Below are 12,877 nucleotides of genomic sequence, written 5' to 3' on the forward strand. Positions count from 1 at the left end.
GGCCAAAGAGTTCAATCTTGGTTTCATCAGACCAGAGAATCTTGTTTCTCATGGTCTGAGAGTCCTTTAGGTGCCTTTTGGCAAACTCCAAGCGGGCTGTCATGTGCCTTTTACCGAGGAGTGGCTTCCATCTGGCCACTCTACCATAAAGGCCTGATTGGTGGAGTGCTGCAGATATGGTTGTCCTTCTGGAAGGTTCTCCCATCTCCACAGATGAACTCTGGCGCTCTGTCAGAGTGACCATCGGGTTCTTGTTCACCTCCCTGACCAAGGCCCTTCTCTAGGAAGAGTCTTGGTGATTCCAAACTTCTTCCATTTAAGAATGATGGAGACCACTGTGTTCTTGGGGACCTTCAATGCTGCAGACATTTATTGGTACCCTTCCCCAGATCTGTGTCTTGACACAATCCTGTCTCAGAGCTCTATGGACAATTCCTTGTACCTCATGGCTTGGTTTTTGCTGTTACATGCATTGTCAACAGTGGGACGTTTTTTAGACAGTTGTGTGCCTTTCCAAATCATGTCCAATCAATTGAATTTACCACAGGTGGACTCCAATCAAATTGTAGAAACATCTCAATGATGATCAATGAAAACATGATGCACCGGAGCTCAATTTTGAGTCTCATAGCAAAGGGTCTGAATAGTTACGTAAATATGGTTTCTGTTTTTATTTTTAATAAATTTGCTAAGATTTCGAAAAATCTTTCGCTTTATCATTATGGGGTATTGTGTGTAGAATCCTGACGATTTTTTTTGTATGTAATCCATTTTAGAATAAGGCTGTAACGTAACAAAATGTTGAAAAAGTCAAGGGGTCTGAATTCTTTCCGAAGATTAACGTGATTTATAATGTTAGTAAGGTTTCACTGAGATGTTGATTGACTCAAGATCGTTAATAAACACTTGGATATAGCCTATCCGATAAAATACAACTAGCCTATGTGGAATTAAGGGGGAAAGTAAAGCACTATACATTCGGAGAAGGCAAGTTAATAAAATAATAGTTAATACACCGTTTTTCTATAGGGCTGAAGCTAGAAGCAAATTCATGAATAATTTGGGACACTAGCTAGACTACAAGTGAAATCACATTGGGGGGAAAAAAGTTTCACTCGCGCGTTTATGAACAATTCCCATATAATGTACAACAACTATTCTATTAATGGACAACATTCTACGACACCTGACGGGTGCCAATGTTTTCACCGTCCTCTCACAGGTTGCGTTTCCATATGGACGTGTGGAACAACTTTTACCTTGATAGCCTACTTAGCAAAACGGATCCCCAGAAATGTACACCATTGTTATGAAATGACAGTAAATACTTTTTAAAAAGATGTTCTACTCTAAAACAGCTGCTTTCCAACTCCCAAGAAATAAGTGAGGCGCACCTTCCGCCCAACCCCTCCGAATAACCACCGTTTGCTTCTGGGGTCTCAAATATAGTGGGTAGAATTACAAATATAATCACTTACCACCCTTAGCTCGTGTGTACGGTCCTTCATCGTGAATTGACAACTTTTCCACTTGTTTCTACAACTAGGTTGATGCTCCTTATATCAGTACTCTCGAGTCAGGGTTTTTATTTTATTTTCCGTGAAGAGAGCGGCGGGCGCGCGCAAGGGGTGTAGATCAATCGAGAGCGCGCGATAATCTCGAGGCACAAAATGTCATGAATTTTCTTGACATCAATGTATTAGAAATGTCACTTCAACAAAAATAAATCGTAATTCTTTTCGCAGAGATGAATATCACGATACTCGCTTTCAGGATTAAAAGAGAAACAAATTGCATGGTACAGACTACAATATGGCAGACACATTTTAAATAGACCTCCCTTCCAGATTATGAAGAATAAAAACTGGTATTCAAAATTACTGTTTTGGGAACAGTTCATATATTATCAGAATTATTATCGTTTTAAAAAAACATATCTATGTTTTACACACTAGCTACACCTGCTGGAGGACATAACTGCAGTTTAGTTGACGCCTCATATGCATGGTTTGACTCTGTGATTCCTTAGAAACATCTCAGACAATATAAATGTCAGACTCATCCTTGAATTAATTTCTTATATTGTATTTCATGGTAAGTTAGAAACGTTTACAAAAAGTGAACATACTGTACATAACTTCCTTGGTGTCCACATCACCAACAAACTAACATGGTCCAAGCACACCAAGACAGTCGTGAGGAGGGCACGACAAAACCTATTCCCTCTCAGGAGACTGAAAAGATTTGGCATGGGTCCTCAAATCCTCAAAAGGTTCTACAGCTGCACCATCGAGAGCATCCTGACTGGTTGCAATACTGCCTGGTATGGCAACTGCTCGGCCTCCGACCGCAAGTCACTACAGAGGGTAGTGCGTACGGCCCAGTACATCATTGGGGCCAAGCTTCCTGCCATCCAGGACCTCCACACCAGGCAGTGTCAGTGGAAGGTCCGGAGCACCAAGTCTAGCTCCAAGAGGCTTCTAAACAGCTTCTATCCCCAAGCCATAAGACTCCTGAACATCTAATCAAATGGCTACCCCCCGCTGCTACTCTCTTATTATATATGCATAGTCTCTTTATTAATTCTACCTACATGTACATATTACCTCAATTACCTCAACTAACCGGTGCCCCTGCACATTGACTCTGTACCGGTACCCCTGTATATAGCGTCACTATTGTTATTTTACTGATGCTCTTTAATTATTTGTTACTTTTATTTCTGATTCTTATTTCTGTATGGATTTTAAACATTTTTAAACTGCATTGTTGGTTAGGGCTTGTAAGTAAGCATTTCACTGTAAGGTCTACACCTGTTGTATTCGGAATGTGACAAATAACATTTGATTTGATATTTAGATAGTTACAAAAAGGAATATACACCTATAAGTGGTTATTGCAACTACTGAAATATCCCACTTATCTCTAAATAAACCAAATGTTAATATTGCTAATTAAGCTTGCACCTTAGGGCAATGAAATAACCTTCTTCAATCAAACAAACTTCACACTATCCTCCGATTTGGGACTCCAAAGTGGACCATCCAACTTGGGGCCATTCGACTTTGGACTTTCCAAATTGGACGCATCCAAATTCGACCATCAGACTTGGGACCCTCCAACCTGGCTCACTTATTAACCATTACCAGCCCTTGTGGCCTATATTCCTATTCCAGTTACTGCTATCCTCATAGGGACACTTCTTGCACTTCCAGGCCTCCTCCACATCCACTCCCTGAGGCTCCCTATCGCCCCTCCAGTAGGTCAGGTAGCCCTGAATCTTAGCCCTAAACTGGGCTTCATCAAACTCTACCTCCCTGGTGCCTATGAGCTTTCCAGGACTCTGGAGGCTGTACTCTATGGCATGGAGGTTTGAGAAAGTTAGAAGGACCATTAAATGGTCCAGGAGCTCTCCAAACATGATTGCCCAGAGGCCCAGTGTCTGGGAGTGGGTCTGAAGGTCTGATCCAAGGACCTGATTAGGATCCAGCTGTCAAACAGGAGCTTGTTCATACCGTCCTGAGAGAGAGAGAGAGAGAGAGAGAGAGAGTAGATGGCTCGTTTCAGCTCGTTGTATTTTGTTATTGATATCATGTCTTATTTTGAGGTGTTTTGACTCATGTCACGTCTATGCTCATACATTATGGCTCAAATTTGCTAGCTAGCTAACCCAACATCTGTAACAATGTATTTGAAAGGTAAGTGCTAATTATTTAAATAAACATTTGGAGGGGAAATATCGTTTAAATGTTGTCAACAATTTTTTGATTCTATTAAAGCCAACCCCTACTGTTTTGCCCCAAGGGTCGTGTACACATCGGTTTTGTTGCTAAACAACCCACCCGTCTATTGCCTACTATGCCAATTTCTCTGTTTTAAATGGGCCATAACTCTGGATTTTTGATATGCCTGTAGACAATATGATGTTCAACAACATATTGAAAAATAAGCCAAATAATTAAAAAAATATATTTTCCATATTCATGTTTATATATTTCTCTATATTCATAAAGTAATGTAAGAAATGTTTTATTGAAAACAAAATACTACTAATATTACAGAGCAAGCGGTAATATTTGCACCCCAGTATCACTACTTGCACACTCATCTTCTACACATCTATCACTCCAGTGTTTAATTGCTATATTGTAATCATTTCGCCACTATGGCCTATTAATTGCCTTACCTCCCTTATCCTACCTCATTTGCACACACTGTATATAGACTTTTTCTATTGTATTATTGACTGTATGTTTGTTTATTCCATGTGTAACTCTGTGTTGTTGTTTGTGTCGCACTGCTTTGCTTTATCTTGGCCAGGTCGCAGTTGTAAATAAGAACTTGTTCTCAACTAGCCTACCTGGTTAAATAAAGGTTAAATAAATAAATAAAGCTTCATATGACACCAATGTTTGCAGTGTAGCACCTAGAGATGAAACATTATGGAGTCTTAAAGGAGACTTGGGTAAGACCATAATGTCATAAATATGCCAACATTGAATCATCATTTCACAATTATGCTTTTAGATATAAATGTCTAATATACTGTACACTCCCATATGTATTTATTTGGACAGTGAAGCTTAAACTTTTAATTTGGCTCTATACTACAGCATTTTGGATTTCACATCAAATGTTTCATATGAGGCAACAGTACAGAATGTCACCTTTGGTTTTGAGAGTATTTCCATACAAATCTGTTTACCGCTTAGAAATTAAAGCACTTTATGCATCTAGTACCCATTTGAAGGTGTCATAAGTATTTGGACAAATGTGGTAGTGTAGTAGTCAAAAGTTTAGTATTTGGTCCTATATTCTTAGGACGCAATGGCAACATCAAGCTTGTCACTCTACAAATTTGTTGGATGCATTTGCTGTTTGTTTTGGTTGTTTCAGATTATATTGTGCCCAATATAATTTCCACCTGGCTACCCCTACCCCGGTCAACAGCTCTACACCCCCCACAGCAACTTTCCCAAGCCTCCCCCATTTCTCCTTCACCCAAATCCAGATAGCTGATGTTATGAAAGAGCTGCAAAATCTGGACCCCTACAAATCAGCTGGGCTAGACAATCTGGACCCTCTCTTTCTAAAATTATTTGCCGCAATTGTTGCAAATCAACCTGGCCAAGGCTTTTGACTCTGTCAATCACCGCATTCTTATCAGCAGACTCAACAGCCTTGGTTTCTCAACTGACTGCCTCGCCTGGTTCACCAACTACTTCTCTGATAGAGTTCAGTGTGTCCTGTTGTCCGGACCTCTGGCAGTCTCTACGGGGGTGCCACAGGGTTCAATTCTCGGGACTCTTTTCTCTGCATACATCAATGATGTCGCTCTTGTTGCTGTTAATTCTCTGATCCACCTCTACGCAGACCACCCCATTCTGTATACTTCTGGCCCTTCTTTGGACACTGTGTTAACAAACCTCCAGACGAGCTTCAATGCCATACAACTCTCCTTCCGTGGCCTCCAACTGCTCTTAAATGCAAGTAAAACTAAATGCATGCTCTTCAACCGATTGCTGCCCGTACCCGCCCGCCCGTCGAGCATCACTACTCTGGACAGTTCTGACTTAGAATATGTGGACAACTACAAATACCTAGGTGTCTGGTTAGACTGTAAACTCTCCTTCCAGACTCACATTAAGCATCTCCAATCCAAAATTAAATCTAGAATCGGCTTCCTATTTCACAACAAAGCATCCTTCACTCATGCTGCCAAACTTACCCTCGTAAAACTGACTATCCTACCGATCCTTGACTTTGGCGACGTCTTTTACAAAATAGCCTCCAACACTCTACTCAGCAAATTGGATGCAGTCTATCACAGTGCCATCCAATTTGTCACCAAAGCCCCATATACTGTCCACCACTGCGACCTGCATGCTCTCGTTGGCTGGCCCTCGCTTCATATTCGTCGCCAAACCCACTGGCTGCAGGTCATCTATAAGTCTTTGCTAGGTAAACCACCTTATCTCAGCTCACTGGTCACCATAGCAGCACCCACCCGTAGCACGCGCTCCAGCAGGTATATTTCACTGGTCATCCCCAAAGCCAACTCCTACTTTGGCTGCCTTTCCTTCCAGTTCTCTGCTGCCAATGACTGGAACAAATTGCAAAAATCACTGAAGCTGGAGTCTTATATCTCCCTCACTAACTTTAAGCATCAGCTGTCAGAGCAGCTTACCGATCATTGCACCTGTACACAGCCCATCTGTAAATATCCCACCCCACTACCTCATCCCCATATTGTTATTTATTTTTTTGCTCCTGTGCACCCCAGTATCTCTACTTGCACATTCATCTTCTGCACATCTATCACTCCAGTGTTAATGCTAAATTGTAATTATTTCGCCACTATGGCCTATTTATTGCCTTACCTCCCTAATCTTACTACATTTGCACACACTGTATATAGATTTTTCTATTGTCTTATTGACTGTACGTTTGTTTATCCCATGTGTAACTCTGTGTTGTTGTTTGTGTCACACTGCTTTGCTTTATCTTGTCCAGGTCGCAGTTGTAAATGAGATCTGGTTCTCAACTGGCCTACCTGGTTAAATAAAGGTGAAATATTTTTTTTTTTAAATAAATAGAAATTAATGGTAAATAATGTATTGTGTCATTTTGGAGTCACATTTGTTGTAAATAAGAATGGAATATATTTTTCTGAATACTTCTATATTAATGTGGATGCTACCATGATTATGGATAATCATGAAAGTTACAGAGGCATAAATATCGTGAGAGGTTAGCATGTCTTGGTGGTATGATCTTTGTGCCTCTAACTTTCACTTATCATTATTCATGATTTTCCGTACTCATGGTAGCATCCACATTAATGAAGTGTTCAGAAACATATTACATTCTTAATTACAAAAAGTGACTCCAAAATGACACAATACATTATTTATCATTAATTTCTACTGGGCACAACATAACCCGAAACACAACCAAAACAAAAACTGCAAATGCATCCAACAGGTTTGTAGAGTCAGAAGCTTGATATAGGCACTCCGTGCTAGCAATATGGGACCAAATACTAAACGTTTGACTACTTTAATACATAAGGGAATTTGTCCAAATACTTACACTACCGTTCAAAAGTTTGGGGTCACTTAGAAATGTCATTTTTTGTCCATTAAACTAACATCAAATTGATCGAAATACAGTGTAGACATTGTTATTGTTGTAAATTACTATTGTAGCTGGAAACGGCTGATTTTTCATGGAATATCTACATAGGCGTACATAGGCCCATCATCAGCAACCATCACTCCTGTGTTCCAATGGCATTTTGTGTTAACTAATCCAAGTTGATCATTTGAAAAGGCTAATTGATCATTAGAAAACCCTTTTGCAATTATGTTAGCACAGCTGAAAAAGGTTGTGCTGATTAAAGAAGCAATAAAACTGTCATTCTTTACACTAGTTGAGTATCTGGAGCATCAGCATTTGTGGGTTCGATTACAGGCTCAAAATGCCCAGAAACAAAGAACGTATTCTGAAACTCGTCAGTCTATTCTTGTTCTGAGAAATGAAGGCTATTCCATGCGTGAAATTGTCAAGAAACTGAAGATCTCATACAACAAGGTGTACTCCCTTCACAGAACAGCGCAAACTGGCCCTAACCAGAATAGAAAGAGGAGTGGGAGGCCCTGGTGCACAACTGAGCAAGAGGACAAGTACATTGGCCTTCCCTGTGGCTCAGTTGGTAGAGCATAGTGTTTGCAACGCCAGCATGGTGTTTGCAACGCCAGGGTTGTGGGTTTGATTCCCACGGGGGGCCAGTACGAAAAGAAGAAAAAAAATGTTTGAAATGTATGCATTCACTACTGTAAGTCGCTCTGGATAAGAGCGTCTGCTAAATGACTAAAATGTAAATGTAAAATGTACATTAGAGTGTCTAGTTTAAGAAACAGACGCCTCACAAGTCCTTAACTGACAGCTTCATTAAATAGTACCCACGCAAAATACTAGACTTAATGTTAATAGTGAAGAGGCGACTCCGGGATGCTGGCCTTCTAGGCAGAGTTGCAAAGAAAAAGCCATATCTCAGACTGGCCAATTAAAAGAAAATAATAAGATGGGCAAAAGAACACAGACACTGGACAGGGGAAGATTGGAAAAAAGTGTTATGGACAGACGAATCTAAGTTTGAGGTGTTCGGATCACAAAGAAGATCATTCGTGAGACGCAGAAAAAATGAAAAGATGCGGGAGGAGTGCTTGACACCATCTGTCAACCATGGTGGAGGCAATTTGATGGTCTGGGAGTGCTTTGGTGGTGGTAAAGTGGGAGATTTGTACAGGGTAAATGGGATCTTGAAGAAGGAAGACTATCACTCCATTTTGCAACGCCATGCCATACCCTGTGGATGGCGCTTAATTGGAGCCAATTTTCTTCTACAACAGGACAATGACCCAAAGCACAGCTCCAAAATATGCAAGAAATATTTAGGGAAGAAGCAGACAGCTGGTATTCTGTCTATAATGGAGTGGCCAGCACAATCACCGGATCTCAACCCTAGTGAGCTGTTGTCGGAGCAGCTTGACCGTATGGTACGTAAGAAGTGCCCATCAAGCCAATCCAACTTGTGGGAGGTGCTTCAGGAAGCATGAGGTGAAATCACTCTGATTACCTCAACAATTTGACAACTAGAATGCCAAAGGTCTGCAGGGCTATAATTACTGCAAATGGAGGATTCTTTGACGAAGAAAGGTTTGAAGGACACAATTATTATTTCAATTAAAAATAATTATTTATAACCTTGTCAACTTCTTGACTATATTTCCTATTCATTTTGCAACTCATTTCATGGATGTTTTCATCTAAAACAAGGACATTTCTAAGTGACCCCAAACTTTTGAATGGTAGTGTATGTCACTTTTAAATGGGGGAACTAGATACATAGTGCTTTCATTTCTAAATGGTAAAACAGATATGAATGAAAATACCCTTGCTCTCAAATCCAAAGTGCTGCAGTATAGAGCCAAATGAAACGTTTTAGCCTCACTGTCCAAATAAATATGCCAGAGAGTGTGTGTCAACAATCCTTCCTCCAAAGGAACATTCTATAAATTACATTTCCTGAAAATCCCAAAAAATCATGGTATTATTTTGTCCTGCTTTCATGAGGAATCACCACATGTAATATAATAATTAGGTGGGTGCTTATATTTATCCTATACATATAGAGAGGAGTCAAAGACTAACAAAGGCGAGAGACAAGATCATCTGCTCAGGGAGAAGTCAAAGACTAGATAGAGAGACCAGAGAGGTCAGAAAGAAAGACCCAAGAGTGAGGGGAGACCTGAGAAAAAGGGGTCAGAGAGAAATATAAGAGAGCGTTTGTCTGTGTCTGTAGTGTACCTGTAGAGCAGTGGAGGCTGCTGAAGGGAGGAAGGCTCATAATGATGGCTGGAACGGAGCAAATGGAATTGCATCAAACACATAGAAACCAGTAGTGGAAAAAGTACCCAATTGTCAAAAAGAAAAATACCTTGATAGAAAATGACTCAAATAAAAGTGAAAGTCACCCAGTAAAATACTACTTGAGTGTTAGTCTAAAAGTATTTGGATTTAAATATACTTAGTATTCAAAGTAGACTAAATGTAATTGCTAAAATATACCTAAGTATTACAAGTACAATTATAAATCACTTAAAATACATTATGTTAAGCAAACCAGACGGCACAATTTTGGTGTTTTTTAAATTGATAGATAGCCAGGGGCACACTCCAACACTTCAACATACAAACGAAGCATGTGTGTTAGTGAGTCCGTCAGATCTGAGGCAGTAGAGACGACCAGGGATGTTCGTGTGAATTTGACAGTTTCCCTGTCCTACTAAGCATAAAAAAATGTAACGAGTAGCCTACTTTGGATGTCAGGGAAAATGTACGGAGTAAGAAGTACATTATTTTCTTTAGGAGTGAAATAAAAGTAAAAGTTGTAAAAAATATAAATACAACAGTAAAGTACAGATACCCTAGAAACAAAATGTTGCGTAATTACCATGACGTAACGCAGTGATGAGCCTCAAACATGTTTCTCGCATTTGATTGGCTACTTTCTGTGCGCTTTCCAAGTACCAAGGTTTTTATTGGCGCGTTGCTGTAACCGGAAATATTATTAGCTCCTTGCAACATGGCGGAGGTCAGACTGAAACTTAGTAATGGAGCCTACAGAATTCTTCAAAACACATATCAACAGTTGCCTCTGAGGATTGAGGGCAACCAAGCTAAAGGCGCAATACAAGCCACAAGCTTGCTGACAGAATACCGGTCTGGCGAAGCTCAAAATGACCATGATAATACAGCCCGGCCCGGCAACTGGACACGGTTGCCGTCTCTCGGAATTCCTGATGAGACTTTAAGAACTGAGAACTCAAGGTCCCTCAGCAGACTCACCGACGGTGGATTTAAGATTGGATTTTGCCACGACCTTATATCAAAATGCGGTGAGGGTGTATTACAGTTTGGTTCTGCATGGAGGAATAACTTGTCAGACAGTGAGGATATAAGAGTACTCGATAGTGCTTCAAGGTGGTTTCATCTCAGTTCACCTCACCTGGCCGACACACAGGTCCATGTTATTGCCTCTAGAGCTTCAAGCTGGATAAGAAATGGTCTCGTGACGGCCACCATAACTCAAACCAGGCGCGAGCAGAGAAGATCTCTGTGTATGGTGCGATTTGCCATCAGAGAGTCGAGCTTTAGTTTGCGGCAGTCTCATGAGCAGTTATTTGTGAGAGCTTATGGCAACGGCAACATGTCTGAGCCCCTATATAAAAGCAGAACGGCATATTATGAAATCCTCGAGGTGTCTCCAACCGCCACGCAAGCTCAGATCAAGACGGCTTACTACAAGCAGTCTTTCGTCTACCACCCAGATAAGAATGCAGGCAGTGAGGAGGCTACGAACCGCTTCTCCGACATCAGCGAGGCTTACAACGTGTTGGGCAACAAGGGGCTGAGGAAGAAATACGACCGAGGCATTCTGAGTCAGGGAGACGTTACTGGAGCGAGCAAACCTTCCGCGAAGGACACCAAGAGCTCCTCATCTCAGCCAACGAGGGAGGCACGCCAGACGTCCGCCTTGGGGATAGACAGCAAGAACATTTTCGACTTTGACAACTTCATCAAATCCCACTATAAATCCCAGCTCCTGAAAGAGGAGGAGCTGCGAGTTAGGAAGGAGGAGATTATGAGGAAGAAAGAGGCCATCAAAGACCAGGAGATGGGCAAGATGATGGAGATGGCTGTGGGAGTGTTGGTCATAATAGCAGTGTCTATTCTGGTCAACTTGAAACGGGGAGGAAATTGATTTTGCAAGCTGACGCTGGACAAGCATAGGAGGGTATTCTTTTCATCCACACTATATGATTTATATGGGAAGGCTGAGTGCAATGGTAACCTTGTGCCAGCTTGACACACCCTTGATTGGTTTCAATCTGTTCCATTCTTGCTGTATCCAGATGGGCTAATGAAAGCTGTTTTACCTAAGAATATAGGTCAATAATAATACTGTAATAGATGTAATAGATGCTGATGATTGAGTGATTACTGGTGCTTTGGGTTGAGCTGTTTGCATATCGTTCACTAGAAAATATAAATATTTATTTAAATGGAAATTGTTGGAAGTTTGATGTAGGAAGTGATGCAGTGCGAAACCGAAGCATATTGGTTTAGGCCTATATTGCAGTTTCGATTGATTCTGCAGTGTTGAATGAATTGCAGAACGGTGCAATGGTTAATTAGGCGAACGTTCAATATGGTGCTATGATTCAACTTGGCTTTTAAAAAGTTGTGAAAAGTGAATTTTATGTCATGAGCACAGTTTTAAATGTGGGAAGTAAGCCGATGATACCTGGTTGCAAAAGTTTGGACCTTGGCATCAGATAGCTCCTGATCATGACTCTCAGTTCCATTACATTACACATAAGTCATTGGACGAAGGGGTCTTCTGTAGGGGGAGTTTTGTTAAGATCCCCGCTGCTCGGTCTGAACATTAACACGCATCGCTTCCGATACGGTTTTGGAAGCATAAGGACCTTTCATATCAGCGGGAAATACTTAAAAAAATAAAAAGGTTAAATTGATACACACCTTGATAAGATTAGGGTTCCCACACAGGCATATCTCCATGTTACAGCGCTTGTTTACGGGAAACAGACGGAAGCTATCTATTAGCTATCTAGCATGCTCTGAACACCTGTGCGTAAGCGTAACTCGGGAAGTGTAGTAGACGTTTAATTTCGTCGGATGGAGGCACCCATAGATGTATGGATCTGTGCAAAACTGCTATAGGTAAGTATATTTTTTATTTGAAGGATTCTTTCTCACTGATGAAGGATATAAGGGCCATATGTTTCGAAAACCGTATCGCAAGCCATGATTATTGACGGTTCTAAACGTTGAAACACAGTGTCTGAATTGTATTTCACATGAGGCAGTCGTGGGCGAAGCAAATGGTTGAGACCTGTAGGGATAAAGCAGAATGCCGCCTCGAGTTTGAGAGCTAGGTGTCAGCCAGCTGAGCAGCAGTTGTAGCTGGGTGAAAAGGTGCTTTTTAGAAAACGTTTGGTAATTCAGTTTAGATGAGACTCCTGCAACGGACTAGTGCACTGAAGGGCACTAGGTGGGCTTCTGTACTGGGCTCCTGTACAGAAATAATAAAATGTAACCTAAGATCAGTAAGAGACAAGATAACTTTGTGTACAGTAGATTAGTTGAAATGTGCCTTTAAGATATTTGATGTAAGAACATGTATGGCCAATCTCATGTCATTTTCCCTGCCTCAACACTTTTAATGTATTTAAGATGAATAAATTATTTAAAAAGTGTGCTTATGGAAGCACATGAAAAAGGAATG

At 40.9% G+C, this 12,877-nt stretch overlaps 2 protein-coding genes across 2 annotated transcripts in view; one reads left to right on the forward strand and one right to left on the reverse strand.

Moving 5' to 3' along the window:
• Nucleotides 1-1,622, reverse strand: part of LOC106567662 (syntaxin-1A) — a 33,734-nt gene extending 32,112 nt beyond the window's left edge. Inside the window, exon 1 of the mRNA XM_014137209.3 lies at nt 1,479-1,622. Coding sequence (XP_013992684.1) covers nt 1,479-1,508 — 30 coding nt within the window. The 5' untranslated portion in view covers nt 1,509-1,622. The remainder of the gene's footprint in view (nt 1-1,478) is intronic.
• Nucleotides 1,623-10,137: 8,515 nt separating this feature from the next.
• Nucleotides 10,138-12,875, forward strand: LOC123726240 (uncharacterized). Its single transcript, XM_045693542.2, has one exon. The coding sequence runs from the start codon at nt 10,151-10,153 to the stop codon at nt 11,327-11,329; it is 1,179 nt and encodes a 392-aa protein (XP_045549498.1). The 5' UTR covers nt 10,138-10,150; the 3' UTR covers nt 11,330-12,875.
• Nucleotides 12,876-12,877: the final 2 nt, after the last annotated feature.

Source organism: Salmo salar, chromosome 13, assembly GCF_965601325.2.
Source record: "Salmo salar chromosome 13, fSalSal1, whole genome shotgun sequence".
In the NCBI taxonomy this organism is placed as follows: domain Eukaryota; kingdom Metazoa; phylum Chordata; class Actinopteri; order Salmoniformes; family Salmonidae; genus Salmo; species Salmo salar.